General features: G+C 40.3%; 2 protein-coding genes across 3 annotated transcripts; one reads left to right on the forward strand and one right to left on the reverse strand.

Annotated features, from left to right (window-relative positions):
• The first annotated feature begins 761 nt into the window (after positions 1-761).
• LOC129857321 (collagen triple helix repeat-containing protein 1-like) lies at positions 762-7,155 on the forward strand. 2 transcript variants are annotated; one of them, XM_055925443.1, is made up of 5 exons: positions 762-979; positions 1,789-1,872; positions 4,986-5,204; positions 5,511-5,727; positions 6,437-7,155. In XM_055925443.1, exons 1-5 carry the CDS (start codon positions 869-871, stop codon positions 6,577-6,579), a joined length of 774 nt encoding a protein of 257 aa, XP_055781418.1. In that variant the 5' UTR covers positions 762-868; the 3' UTR covers positions 6,580-7,155. The 2 variants fall into 2 exon arrangements, with proteins under 2 accessions (XP_055781418.1, XP_055781419.1); XM_055925444.1 differs by lacking the exon at positions 1,789-1,872 and having other exon boundaries at positions 765-979.
• Positions 6,937-15,549, reverse strand: LOC129857319 (mitochondrial folate transporter/carrier-like). The gene is made up of 7 exons (XM_055925442.1): positions 14,828-15,549; positions 14,441-14,591; positions 12,228-12,313; positions 11,377-11,531; positions 8,711-8,824; positions 8,353-8,498; positions 6,937-8,066 (listed from the first exon to the last, which is right to left on the reverse strand). The coding sequence occupies exons 1-7, from the start codon at positions 15,015-15,017 to the stop codon at positions 7,943-7,945; spliced, it is 966 nt and encodes a 321-aa protein (XP_055781417.1). The 5' UTR covers positions 15,018-15,549; the 3' UTR covers positions 6,937-7,942.
• Positions 15,550-15,741: the final 192 nt, after the last annotated feature.

The following is a 15,741-nucleotide window of genomic DNA, read 5'->3' on the forward strand; positions in this document are numbered from 1 at the left end:
TGACTTTCTCATCCAATGAGTTTTGAGAAGGAGATGAGGCGAGAGGACACAAGGAGTATGCCATTGAGATCTTCCCAATTTCATGAAATAATAGAGTAGGATACCCACATATAACTGATTCCATACCATGATGTGGGTCTACAATAGATTAGAAATTACATAGTTCCATTTTCCCAATCTGTTATTAGTGGTGGGGCACAGGGCAGCCCACAACAACTGTAAACAAGCTGAAGCATAATCAATATGTTGGGCTCTATTCAATCTGTAATGCTGAAGATTTATTTTGTTCTTTATTGCTCCTCTATTATTCCTCAAGCAATGTGGGAGGCCGATGACATCACAGATTCCCATCACACCAACTCCTTGAAGTTTGCAGTTGTGTCTAAAAAAAACACTATTTTGCTCAAAAGTTTTTTTTCTTCTTCCCTTTAGTGTGTGCACTTTACGTTATTTATACTTGAGATATCGCTTTTCAACAGTAAAAGTTCCAAATTCGCTGGAGCACTTTGTTATAGTGAAGCAATTGAGGGGGAACAAATAGCCTAAAACGGGTCTTGAACAAGTGACCATGTGGTTAAGACATGTTCGAGTTCCAGACCAATTGACACGCAGTAGGCTCACATTATTAAGATCATTTATATTTTCAAATAAAATGTTATTTCCCGCCCATGACAACTTATGAGTAGGTCCAGACATTTGACAAACTTCAGTGACAAAAACTCATGAATCATACGCTATGTGAGAACACATTTATAGGCAGAGTATAGGCGCGCTCTAAACTTCCTTAACCCCCACTCACTTGAAGTACGGCGCAGCAGAGCAGAAGGGAAGTGCTGTGGTCTCTCTCGATCTTTTGTGAAAATAAAAGATGGTATCAGCTCTAACTCGTCTGCTGCTCATCACCTGCGTGATTCTACCTTTCCATGGAGCAGAGAAATTGAGAAAGGCACTTGACAGGAAGGATGTTGAGTACGAAAAGGTAAAAGAACTCATCTCAAATAAACTATTTTGGGTTAAAGCTGCACAGCCCTCAAAGTGCCGCATCTACCGAATCTCATCCCGCTTCATTTGACCGATGTTTAAGCCTTTAATTGTTGCAATTTCCTTTCATTATTTAATCCTTTAAAATATCAGAACGGTTTTTTTCAAAGATATTTGCTTTTTAGTGATTTTCAGTTCTATACCTACTACCATCATGTTGAATGTGCTGTGGATGATTGGTGCCACGTTGACCAGTGGCCACTCGCTAATGTTCTTTCAATATTATATGGCATTTAGGGCATAACTGATGCAAACAAGAAGTTGACAAAGGTCCAACATGCAGAAGAATAACAAAGACCCAGACAGAAGTTACGAGGGGTCTGGCTGGTTCATTGTTTGTTCACTGGGCACAGACGTAATTTCAACGTCTAGTTTTTATTTACATTTGGTTCAGTTGTCAACTAACGTGAATTCAACGTGAAACCCACAAAATGTCAACATGTCATTTGATTTCGGTTAAACGTTTTTTGAAAAAAAAAATACGAAATTCAATTATGTTGATGACTTTGCAAATCCAATTCGTTTCCCACGTTGATTCAACTCATCACATTGATTTTGTTGGGGTTGTAATCACATGGAAACTACATTTTCAACCAGTTTTTGCCCAGTAGGTTTAGCCTACTGTAAACTAGTGGGTGGTTGCTTTGGTGTAGTCCTAGTGCATACATCTGACCAGCAGTAAAGGACTGCATGGTAATAACTGAGTAATGTGATTTGATGAACAGCATCTTGTTATTATCTGTCTAGTGTACTGGAAACGATGCAGACAAACCAAACTGCACCAGAATCTCTGCTGAATCCGATTCAAGAACCTCTTATTTGAACAACATGGTAATAATCTCATCCTTTCCAGAGCATATCGTTTTTTTCTTGCCAATGTAACGTTACTGTGTATTCTGTATGTCTGTAGCAGCATGCTCTCACCCTGGCTTGAAGTCTGCACACTGTTTACTGAGACATCACTTTTTTATCTATTTTAGGTCTTCTTTTTGTCCAGCTCGTTTGAAAAGTTTGGATCTGTGTAAAACCTAATTGAGTCCAAACTTAATGTATGGTGTGTTGGGGATTTCTCAATGTTAGTCCATAGTTGCAATAACAGTCACTTTCTCTGTTATCACAGCAGTAGTATGTTTGTCTGTGTAAAGTATAAACACTGTATATTATACAGTGGGCTACTGCAGTTTGTTCAGCATGTTTCAAAAACAGAGGTTCCTTTCATGGCTTTTGAATTCTCTCCAGAAACAAATCAAACCCAAATAAACATCAGAGACATTCATTCCCTCAATGGTGGTCTTATAATGATATTGGATCCAGTCCTGTATGGCTCAGTTGATAGAGCACGGCACTTGCAATGCCAGGATTGTGGGTTGGAGTCCCTGGACCACTCATATGTAACAATGAATGGATAAAAGTGTCTGCTAAATGGCATATATTAATAAAGGATAATAACCACATTCAAATATATGTATAGTCACAGAGGCATTTACATATTGTCACTTATAGGCTACTGTATTATGTATCTCAAATCCCATACATGTGCTCAAGTGCATTAATAGGATAATACTTGGTTTATCTTAAAGTCACAATCTGTTATTTCAACATTATGACCCTGGTACTTTGTTTGGTAGGCTGAGGGACCCAGATACATCACTCCCCCAGTCAGAGCAGACCCCCAGGTGGCTCCACCATAGCCATTGAATGGCAAAAATAGTCCTGGGTCCAGTTTTCCAATAGCGATGGAATGTAGGCTTGCGAGTGTTTTAAAGATACATCTTTCCTACAAAGGCCGAAGATGTATCAGGCGTTTCCCTAAACACCATACAGAGAGAATCGTCGCTAAGTGTATCGTTGGAGCACGTGTTGATACTGTTAGGATCGAAAGAAAGCGAGTGCTGCTTTCGCTGTTGTCGGATCAGCTTTCTCCATCAAAATCTTTCCTCAACGTTATAATTATTTCACAATACTGACGACGGAACAGCTCCTACACCTAGATAGATATTACCACTTATGGCTGGAAATATTGAGGGTATTATTCTAATGATGAATTTGCGCTAAATCACTGATTTGGCAGATCATTGTGCACATGTTAGGCTACACACATCATAACATATGTTGAGACAAATTAAAGACAGCAAAATATAACTAATTTTATTGAACATGAAATGTATTTCAAAATGATTGAAATAGGCCAATAGCTTACTGTTTATATTTTAATGCGGTCATCTCTCATTTGAAACATATTTTTATAGGTCCCTAGTTTGTATCAATTGCAAAGACAGTGGCAACTTTTAATTTTTGTTCTGAAGTTATCATGCTCACAGAGACAGATGTGATTCTATGTTTAGCGGAGATCTTCTGTGTATAAAGTGACGTGTGAGGGCAAATAAAGCATTTTACGGCACGCTTAGCTGTTCTATGAGTGGTCGTTAGATTTCGAGTGTTTTCAAGTGCAACGTTAATAGCGATGGTTTTGGGAAACAGCTCGGAGATATAACGATGCTCCTACGAAGGTTCTAACAATGAACTTAGCCTTAAGATGCTTTTGGGAAACCGGGCCCAGGTCTCTTCAAGCCTGGTATATTGCTCACTATACCATTTGTGTCTCGACAGCTGGAATTTAAATACGGCATGTAATTCCATAGTCTACCCCATTTTATATTTGATTTTGGCATTCCTGAAATTCTCATTGTCTAAAAGTAATATGAACAATATCAGCTCAAGTTAGAACAAGTTCTTGAAATAACCAGTTCACTGTAATATAAGCTAAAGTTGTCTTTGGTTTCTTTTTTTGTTATAGAGGACTCAGGCTTTGCACAGCACAGCACAACCTAGCACAGCACAGCTGCATGACTAATAATGAGCGGACATTTTCCTAGCCGATTCTCAACGGTTACTAACGACTTCATTGAGCACTTGCATTTTTTTTTCCTATGTTCCTATTTATCCTTTGAGTGAATGTTCTTGATCTGAGAACATGGCTACATTATTTATTCTGATACAATGTGCTTAGCTAAGAGTATCACAAGTTTGTATGTTAAATACTGGACTCTAGGCCTAGTACATCAGACAACAGCACAGAAAAATACTTCCTGATTTCCCCCGATTTACATTTACTCAGTTGCAGATTTCCCAATTATATCTAAGTATGAGAGTCTTACGATAAGCAGTCATGTTAGAGAAGCATGGTTTCTCTCTCTGTGTGTGGTATGGTTACTTTGGCCAGCCTGTCTCTATGTGTTTGAGTCACTGTGAGTAAGAGGGAGCATCTGTTTAAACAAAACAGAACTGGACATTGAATCATGCTGGTCTGTCTGTCTCAAGTCATTGACTGACCACAAACACAAGAACACAGATTTACACTCTGAATTCCTGCTTCGTTCACTCTATCACTCACTTATTTTGGTCACAAATATCTCAGACATTTGACATCTTCTTTTGCACTTTTGTGATTGGGAGTCAAGTCCCCCTGGATACAAACTGGTTAAATCAATGTTGTTTCCACATCATTTAAACAAACAAAAATCAATGTGATTGGATTTGCAAAAAGTCATCAACGTAAAGGAATTTCATAAATGTTTGTCTTTTTTTCACCCAACTTTTAGCCTAAATTCATGACAAGGTTCACATTTCTGTTGATTTCAGGTTAAATTCACGTTAGTTGACAACTCAATCAACTGTAAATCAAAACTAGACATTGAACTGACGTCTGTGTCCACCATTATCCATTACAGGTCTAGATGTCCATTGTCATGAATGTGGGCACATACATTTGATGTAGTTCATATGATGCTTAGATGACAACCTGGTATTTCTTAACTCTAGGTGGTATGTTATTAGTGTGGTTATTAGAACAGTCTGTCTCTCCCTCTTGTTCCCCATTATAACAGTGTCTCTTTCTCTCTCCCTCCATCTCTTCCTCTCTCCCCCCCTCTCTCATTCTCCAGTACAACAGCTGCCCCCAGGGTCCGGCTGGTACCCCTGGCAGGGAGGGTAACCCTGGCACCAATGGCATCCCTGGGACCCCTGGCATCCCGGGGCGCGATGGCATCAAGGGGGAGAAAGGAGAGTGTGTGAGTGAGGTGTTTGAGGAGCCCTGGAAACCCAACTACAAGCAGTGTGCCTGGAACTCACTCAACTATGGGATCGACCTGGGCAAGATAGCTGTAAGTAGCAGGCAATGCTCATTAGACAGGATCTGGGGCACGGAGTAATATAGTTACATCAGCATTATTACTATATTGATCATCCATAATAATGTTGATTGTGTTCGTTTAGAGAAAAGCATTCGTTAACATGTTATTTAAATTTGCTCTTAAGCCTCTGTACTAACAGTATAATTACTGTTAACAACATTGTATTATTCACGCTGAATTGAAATGAGACATGAATACAAAACATAAAACATTGAAGATGCTATCATTGGATGCTAGTGTTGGGATTTCCTCTCCACCTCTTGTGTCTCCCTGTAGGACTGTACATTCACCAAGCTGCGGTCAGACAGTGCCCTGCGTGTGCTCTTCAGCGGCTCCCTGAGGCTGAAGTGTAAGACAGCCTGCTGCCAGCGTTGGTACTTCACCTTCAACGGAGCTGAGTGTACAGGACCTCTGCCCATCGAGTTCATCATCTACCTCGACCAAGGCAGCCCTGAGCTCAACTCCACCATCAACATACACAGAACCTCATCTGGTAATCAACCTTATACTCACTACACAGAACCTCATCTGGTAATCAACCTTATACTCACTATACACAGAACCTCATCTGGTAATCAACCTTACACTCACTATATACAGAACCTCATCTGGTTACAGATTATACCACCAACATGTATAGCTCATCCGGTAAGTGGAACGGAGCTAAACTGAGATAGTGTAGCTAGTGGTAGCCATTTGTTTGTGGTGCTATTTTGCTTATATATCTCAAATGTGAAATCTATTGTAGCCTTAAAATATGAATAATATCTCTACTATTACTGTTTAAATTCTACTGTGAAGCAAGACATTTGGCATACGCATGCCTACTCCATATTATTATCATTTTTTCTTTAGCTGCCAAGTTCACCACTGTAGCAAGACCAAAACAAAGCAATTAACAGCCCTTCTATTGGCACACATACGGCAGTGTGTGTTCAATGTAACTCAGGAAGTTGTCTTGTAAATATACCTCAATGACCTTAGTATTTTTCTCAGTGACACTTTGTCCTTTTAACTATGCATTAATGACTGTAGAAACAACACTTTGTTAACAGTTGTTAGAGTAACTCCTCTTCTTGTCTTGTCCCAGTTGAAGGGTTGTGTGAGGGGATCTATGACGTGTGATTTCCTCTCGTCTTATCCCAGTTGAAGGGTTGTGTGAGAGGATCTATGACCTGTGTATTCCTCTCGTCTTGTCCCAGTTGAAGGGTTGTGTGAGGGGATCCGGGCAGGCCTGGTGGACGTGGCTATCTGGGTGGGGACCTGTGCTGACTACCCCAGAGGAGACGCATCTACAGGGTGGAACTCCGTATCCAGGGTCTTCATAGAGGAGTTGCCCAAATGAGGCCGTCTTTATTAAGTGATGGGACCAGGCCCCATAGAGAAAGAACCCCTAACAGTCCTTCTGAAGCCTTTGACTACATATCAGTTTAGTTTCTGGATGGGTTCCTAGTCTTTGACAATGTCCTCTGGCCAATCAGACAACTTCAGTTGTGGCTAAAGCCTCTACAGGATCACTGATGTTCACTTGAATGTTTTGTACTACAGCACATGGGTAGGGTCTAGTATATTGGCCACCTGAAATTAGATTTATTCCTCATTAGTCCCATTCCTGTTTAATAAGGCAAGATTTTGAATTACTGTCAATTAAGTAATATGTTATATGAATCAAGCATTGTGTTACTCATTACACTATAACATGTTTTCCTATCAGAAAATACGTTTTTTTATTTTTTATTTGTGAATTCATAAAGAAATGCATGGGTAGATATATTTTTCAAGTGACAAGTTAACACGGCACAGCTTTAAATTTTATCTGAAGGAAAAAAAGCTAACAAATGTTTTCCTATCAGAGAAGAACATCATTTGAACATTGGTTTATGCATTACCAGGTAAATTAATAAAGAAATGCATGTGTTGATATCTTTGTTATCTTTGTTAAATGTAATCTGAAGCTACAAAAAGCTAACAAATGTTTTACTATCAGATAACTTTTGTTGAACATTGTTCATGCATGACCAGGTGAATTCATAAAATAAATTGTGTTCACATCGTTTTGAAATGACAAGTGAACACAGCACAGCAAAATGTAAAATTATCTGAAATGCAAAAGCAACATAAAGCTTTAAACTTTAATAGAACATTTTACATGAAAATGAACTAATGCCAATTCAACATTGATATTTCAAATTAAGACTTCTGAAATTAACATTATTTCAAAGATGTTAAACGGTGCAATCAGTCATCTGTGATCATTTCCTATGACATAATTATATGCACTACAGTATGATCCCAATCCATTAAATGAAAACAAATTGGGCGTACATTAGTACCCTGAAAATAGCAGGTATGCTCTTTTAACACACACACACAAACACACACACAGCCAGCCAGCAGCATTGAAAGAATGGTTGCTTTTTGCTTTGATGTTTCACACCCACATCCCGTACAGTACCAGTAGGTCTGTTCTTCTGTGATGCATCCAAGGAAGAGACAGAGACCAGTCTTTAATTATCAGCATTGTCAACATCATGTTTTGACTCGGCTGCCAGAGGTGCATCCAGGTGATATGTCTGCTTCAGTTGTCCAGTTACCTGCTGTGACAGTTCTGCAGACTTCAGTTCATGGCTTATCTTATCTAGCGCCACATACACTGTCTGAATCCCTTCCTTTTTGTGGTCCTTCCATGGCTGTCTCCTTAGTCCTCCTCACTTCTGGCCCATCAGGAAGCGAGACACGTTCTCATAGACCACGAAGGTGATACAGCAGGCTGGGGTGACACGGATCAGGTTGGGCACCATGCCTTTATAGAAACCTACAGCTCCCTCATTCCTGTGGAGGAGGGGCCAAAAGAAACACAGTAGTCACTATGTGGGAGAAAAAAAACAGACTGAAATGGCAGCATTGGAATGGGCGTTAGCAAGCTTTCTCATGGCTCTCTGTAGGGTTAGAGTTTGAAGCTGCAGATCTTCGTTGCTTCATACTGTTATGTTACCTAACCCATGAACATTGTTATATGCCCAGTTAACAGTCAATTCTACCAAGTTTTGGCTAGTTAACCTAAAACTATCTGTTTTCCCTGTATGTACAGTAAACCAACAGTGTGGTCTTGGCCTACCTCCATGTCCTCCTGACCACATCCAGGACTCCATTGTACTTATTATGCTGGTCCTGCAGGCGAGCCCGCACCACCTGGTAAGGGTATGTGGTAGCCACAGCAAATATTTTGGATAGAGCTGCCATTGTGATATATTCCAATGGATTCTGGTCAGACCGAGAGAGAGAGGTTGGAGGAATGATGCCTGTGAGTCACTTCTTTCATAAGCATTACGGTAATTCTTCCAGAAATCCTGCAACACTTAGATGTGGGTTTTCTTAATAAGTAATTTAAAGGTTTATTACCCATATGGTTGAGTCATTAAAACTAAGCGTGGTTATAGAAGTCTTAATGTTTCCTCACTGCAGTCTGCACTCACCAGTTTAGCTTCTGAAGGCATTTTCTTATATTTGTTGTAGTCTCTCTTCAGCTCCTCATAGGCCATGAACTGCAATGCCCCGTGTGATGTGCCAAATAAACCAGGAACATACCCCTGGAGGATTAAACACCGGGGTCATTATCTGTACCTGACAAATAAACTTTGAAATGAAATGTTATATATTATCTTCCAAATCCAATTGATATGATCATGGTATTTATAATATTGAAAAATACTTATAGCTGATTTAAAGACACTAATATCTTGAAAGACAATTTATCCTATCGACTACCCAGGCTGTTCAATTCCGGTCCTGGAGGTCCGAAACACTTCTGTTTTTTTCCCTACCTGGTAGTTAATTGCACTCAACTGGTGTCCCAAGTCTGAATTAGTCCCTTATTAGAAGTAGAGGATGACAACCAGAAGTGTTTTGGCCTTAGAGGACTGACATTGATCAGCCCTGTCCTGTGCATGATCTACTTCTACTAACACTACTAAATACTTTATTGAGGAAAAAAATGTACGTATTACTATGACTGTGAACAGCTGTGTAAAGTAGTTAAGTAAAAATACTTTAACATACTACTTAAGTAGTTTTTGGGGTAGCTGTACTGGTTTGGTGCCGTCTGGATTGCCTAATATAAGGAATTTGAAATGACTGATACTTTTGCTTTTTATACTTAAGTATATTTTAGCAATTACATTTACTTTTGATACTTAAGTATATTTAAAACCAGATACTTAAACTTTTAATCAAGTAGCATTTTAATGGGCGACTTTCACTTGAGTCTTTTCCTATTAATGTATCTTTACTTTTACTGAAGTATGACAATTTGGTACTTTTTTCACCACTGACTGAAATGTTGTCGTCTCACCTAGCTATCTTAAGATGAATGCACTAAATGTATGTCCCTCTGGATAAGAGTGTGCTAAATTGCTAAAATGTCAAATGGATGTACTGCCCCCTAGTGGTAGTCTACAAGACATACATTCAAATTTTATGCAACTACAGTACATACTGTAAAACTTCAATAAAAGCTGCAATATGTACCTTTTTGGGCAAATGACCAAATTCACATTGAAATGTGAGTTGTAGGTATGTCACTCATTGAAAGCAAGTCTAAGAAGTGGTAGATCTGTTCTATGTGGCTATTTCTATGCTTCTCATTCTTAAGTTTTGTTTTGCGGCTTTTACTTTCGGTTTGGTACACCAGCTTCAAACATCTGAAAATACAATATTTTGGAGTATGGAAAAGCTATTTCACAGCGGTTTAGATGGTACAATGATTCTCTACACTACACTAAATTAAATGAGGCTAACTCAAATCAAATCAAAGTTTATTTGTCACGTGGAACAAATACAACCTTACAGTGAAATGCTTACTTACAAGCTCTAACCAACAGTGCAATTAAAAAAAAAAAAAAAGTATTAGGTGAACAATAGATAAGTAAAGAAATACAAACAACAGTAAAAAGACAGTGATAAATACAGTAGCGAAGCTATACACAGTAGCGAGGCTATAACAGTAGCTAGGCTATATACAGGCACCGGTTAGTCGGGCTGATTGAGGTAGTATGTACATGTAGGTATGGTTAAAGTGACTATGCATATATGATAAACAGAGAGTAGCAGTAGCGTAAAAGAGGGGTTGGTGGGTGGCGGGACACAATGCAGTTAGCCCGGGTAGCCAATGTGCGGGGGCACCGGTTGGTCGGGCTAATTGAGGTAGTATTTAAATGGATGTATAGTTAAAGTGACTATGCATATATGATAAACAGAGAGAAGCAGCAGCGTAAAAGAGGGGTTAGGGGGGGAACACAATGCAAACAGTCCGGGTAGCCATTTGATTACCTGTTCAGGAGTCTTATTAGAACTATTAGAATTTGAGCAACAAAGAAATGTCAGAGCGATTTCTGCATCTTTAATAGCCGTGGTGTTTATTTGCTTCAATCACTGAACACAATCTGTGCTTATTAGAGACAGGCTTCTATTTGAGCCAGGCTTCTATTTGAGCCAGGCTTCTATTTGAGCCAGGCTTCTATTTGAGCCAGGCTTCTATTTGAGCCAGGCGACTATTTCCTTAATGCACACAGCTTTTCTCAATGAAAAGTTGAAAAGACTACCACACTGTTTATTGTGACCAGTATAAACATTATAATAACAAATCCATTGTAGATCAGACTTGCAAAGACTAGCGTGCCTATCATACTCCCCAATTTCGCGCATCAGCTACATAGAAAGCTCCATTTGATCTCGTGTTTTCTTTTTGGTGGCGCCATGGCTAGCAACAATGACTGAATAAAAAAAAAAATGTTGACTGTGGGAATATCAGAGCTTTGTCCATGGTAACCTCGTAAACAATTCATTTAGACCCAGCGTTTATTTGAAACAGGCATTTATTTGCTGAAGTGTTTGCCGATGCCCGGCTATTAAAAAGGACAGGTGGCTATTTGAGACAGCGTTAAATTGAAGTGTTATGGTACATTGCCTAATTTTAGGCTGTGAGGGATCTTAATGAGAAAACATGTTTACATATGGCACCATTCACATGTCCTGCACATTCACTGGACCTGACCTGTAAGCAGACAAGAGTCCTAATAAGCTCTATTCAGGATACAGCCATCATACATACAGATGACAAAACCTGGGTTATACTGAGCCTCACCCTGTACAGTCCAGGTATCCCCTCATGCCGGTAGATCTTCACCAGTGCATCCATCATCCCTTTATACTGTTTCCTGGTGGGATCAGCGTTATACTGCAGCACCAGGCGAGTCTTAGTCACCCAGATAGGGTTGGTTAGGGTGAGAGTCAATACACCTGGAGACAGAGGGAAAAGAGGTGAGTTTCTGAGCTAACACACACACACCCACCCCCACCCACCCACCCACCCACCCACACACACCCACATAAGTGTACAACATGAATTAAACCAAACTACAAGCTCTACGCTACATTACATGGAGCCTGTGAAGGATGGAGCTGGTGAAGACCCCTATCTCATTAAGTTTAATTAAAGTCACTTGAGGTTGGTAGAACATGACACAGGGCAGTCAGTGTCTTTCTTCCCTTTACCATTGTCTGGCAGTGAGTGCAGTGCATTAGTTTATTCCACTGAGCTCTCTAACATCATTAGGCTAGGGTAAATCAAATCACATGACTGTATATAGCCAAAAAAGGATTAAAAGGTCACAAAATTTACCAGTAACTGTAATGTAATGTATACACATATGTACTTTTTCCTGAGTCAGAAGTGTCAAATATTTTGTTCCAACCCGTCAGTCACACACCTGATTCAACTAATCAAAGTCTGGACTAGTGGAGCAGACTATATGTTTATTTCGCTGTGTAACGGTAACTGTTTGATTGGAATGAAAGCATGGACCGACCCACACTGGTCCTATGCGGATAGATAAAACAGTGTTGACCTTCGAAGTTGTGGTTATAGAAATTGTAATGACCTCACGCCACCATCAGTGTGTGTGTCCCTGGGGTCTAGACAGAGGCAGTACTAACCTGCTTGGGTGGCTGACAGCAGGTGTTCTGTGGCACTCAGTTCAGACTGACGCCCTTCCTTAGTGTACGCCTTGATGGCATTGTAACTGTGGGGGAAGTTAACACAGACAGTACAGAAAATTCATTGGACATTTCAATAGACAAATCCCTAAGCTACCATTGCTATTTAAAAGTGCTATTATCAACAGTCATGTTAAGTTATGAGTTCATATTTGATTGGATAGATCAGGGGATTTCAAACTGGGCTGCAGGGCACACGCAAACATTGTTTTGGGGGGGGGGTTTAATGTGAAAAATATTTATTTTATGAATATCGCTAGCTGCAACAGAATACCATCGTGGATACAATTTTTACGTCTCTGTGTCCAGTATGAAGGAAGTTAACCCACTGTTCCTAGGCCCTCATTGTAATTAAGAATTTGTTCTTAACTGACTTGCCTAGTTAAATACATAAAATAAAATGTATCTCTCAACCAGCTTCATGAGGAATGCTTTTCCAACAGTCTTGAAGGAGTTCCCACATATGCTGAGCACTTGTTGGCTGCTTTCCCTTCACTCTGCGGTCCAACTCATCCCAAACCATCTCATTTGGGTTGAGGTCGGGTGATCGTGAAGGCCAGGTCATCTGATGCAACTCTCCTTCTTAGCCAAACAGCCCGTACACAGCCTGGAGGTGGGTTTTTGGTCATTGTCCTAGCGAAAAACAATTGATAGTCCCACTAAGCCAAAACCAGATGGGATGGCGTATCGCTACAGAATGCTGTGGTAGCCATGCTGCTTAAGTGTGCCTTGAATTCTAAATAAATCACTGACAGTGTCACCAGCGAAGCGAAGCACCCCCACACCATCAAACCTCCTCCTCCATGCTTCATGGTGGGAACCACACATGCAGAGATCATCCGTTCACCTACTCTGCGTCTCACCAATACACAGTGGTTGGAACCAAAAATCTCAAATTTGGACTCATCAGACCAAAGGACAGATTTCCACCGGTCTAATATCCATTGCTTGTGTTTCTTGGCCCAAGCAAGTCTCTTCTTCTTATTGGTGTCCTTTAATAGTGGTTTCTTTGCAGAAATTCAACCATGAAGGCCTGATTAACACAGTCTCCACTGAACAGTTGATGTTGAGATGTGTCTGTTACTTGAACTCTGTGAAGCATTTATTTGGGCTGCAATTTGAGGTGCAGTTAACTCTAATGAACTTATCCTCTGCAGCAGAGGTAACTCTGGGTCTTCCTTTCCTGTGGTGGTCCTCACGAGAGCCAGTTTCATCATAGCGCTTGATGGTTTTTGCGACTGCACTTGAAGAAACTTTCAAAGTTCTTTACATTTTCCAGATTGACTGACCTTCATGCCTTATTTGAGCCGTTCTTGCCATAATATGGACTTGGTCTTTTACCAAATAGGGCTATCTTCTGTATACGACCCCTGTCACAACACAACTGATTGACTCAAATGCATTAAGGAAAGAAATTCCACAAAGGAACTTTTAACCAGGCACACCTGTTAATTTAAATGCATCCCAGGTGACTACCTCATGAAGCTGGTTGAGAGAATGCCAAGAGTGTGCAAAGCTGTCATCAAGGCAAAATGTGGCTACTTTGAAGAATCTCAAATCTAAAATATATTTGTTTAACACTTTTTTGGTTACTACATGATTCCATATGTGTTATTTCATAGTGTTGATGTGTTCACTATTATTCTACAATGTAGAAAATAGTAAAAATAAAGATTAGTAGGTGTGTCCAAACTGTTGACTGGTACTGTATATATTTGAAATAATACCATATTTGAGCACTAACAATCCAATAATAGCTAGACAGTCAGGGATTTTATTATAATGTCTGAGCAGCAGAACACAGCATTAAGCATTGCAAAATGCATAGAATTGCTGGAAATTAGCTTTAAAACCGTAGAATTGTCTCTCAGCTCCATGCCAAACTGTGTAGAATTGCTGTAAACTAGCTTCAAATCTACAACATTTTATGTCACCTCAATGGAAACGTTTGTAGAATTGCAGAAAATTTGATTTTGTAAAAAAAAATGTCTGCAGTTTACCTGGTAAAGAAAAGTAAAAAAAAAAAACCTGGGATAGACTATTGAAATTCAAATATATGTCAGCTGATGGACTGTCATGTCATCCAGTGTCATATTGTAAAGTTATTATCCCTGAGAAAGTAGACTGGTTTTACTTCTTCTGGTTATACATACAAGAAGAAGTAGAGGCCCCATGATGCCCCAGCACCCCAGATGTTGGGGGTGACTCCTTGGTAGAGTCCTCGGACCCCCTCCTGCTGCCACACATTTCTCAAACAATGAATAATGCCATTATATTTAGGTCTCAGGTCCAGTCCATCACTCACTGCAGGAAAAGACAAGGCAGGGGAAAACATGCACTGTCAGAGTCAACAGAACATCAACTGTTATAGCCAGGTAGCAAGCTACTCCTATGTTATTACCATGTGCCGATTGCATCATTTTCAGGTTCTTACACCTGTCAAAGGTAGAAGTTAGCTAGCTGCTGCAAATCCTTTTTAGTCAGGACAAATAAACACCTTGTAGCTAAGAGGTTTAGAGCCACACATTGACATACGTTACCTGCAAACCTGATTTTGACTAGGTCAAGAGGGTGAAGCACCAGTGTTGACACGACTCCTCCACTGAGTCCTGCAACCAAATTCTCTATTTTGACATGGCTGTAGACTTGCTGGATATGTCCAGTTATGGAGAAAGGTGTGCTACTTCCAGGGGATCCCGAAGAAGCAGGAAGTCCTGTAGCAGGACTCATGTTTACCTAGTTATTCTGTGAATTTAGCTAGAAGGTAACGTCAGCTAATGTTATTTGATTCTTCAGATTTTATTGAACTGAACGCGCACGCTTTCGTGCTACTGTAAAATCTAATCCCGGAATCCAAAAGGCACATACTTGAAGTAACCACATCATATTTTGCGACGTTTTAGTGACCCACGTCTTTGTCATGTGGTACAAGCTACATTTATGCCTGGCACGACCTTTCCAATGACTAGTTCGCAGCGGATATGCCCAGTTCAAAACAACTGGTACTCAGACCTCGGAAATCGCCGACTTCCGTGGGTTCAAGATAACTGGGAACTTGGAAAAAATAGCTCCAACTGGGTAAATCGTTTTGAACGTCATCCAACTCGGAATTCCAAATCGGAAACTCGGACATCTTTCTAGAGCTCCGACTTTCCTACCCGAAGATAACTGACTTCATGATTTGACCTCGTTTTCCCCCGCGTTTCCAGTTTTCTTACGATGCAGTGTTCAAACAACAGCCAACTCGGAAATCTCAGACTTCCGACTTCAGTGCGTTCATGACAACTGGGAACTCGGAAAAACGAACTCCGCCTGAGAAAACGTCATCCAACTCGGAGTTCCAAGCCGGGAACTCGGGCCTCTTTCTCGAACTCGGACTTTCCGACCTGAAGATCCCTGACGTTTTTTCTGAAATCCCAGTTGTCTTGAACGCACCAAAAGCGCCAATCCCGTT

Source organism: Salvelinus fontinalis, chromosome 6 (genome assembly GCF_029448725.1).
Source record: "Salvelinus fontinalis isolate EN_2023a chromosome 6, ASM2944872v1, whole genome shotgun sequence".
Classification (NCBI taxonomy): Eukaryota; Metazoa; Chordata; class Actinopteri; order Salmoniformes; family Salmonidae; genus Salvelinus; species Salvelinus fontinalis.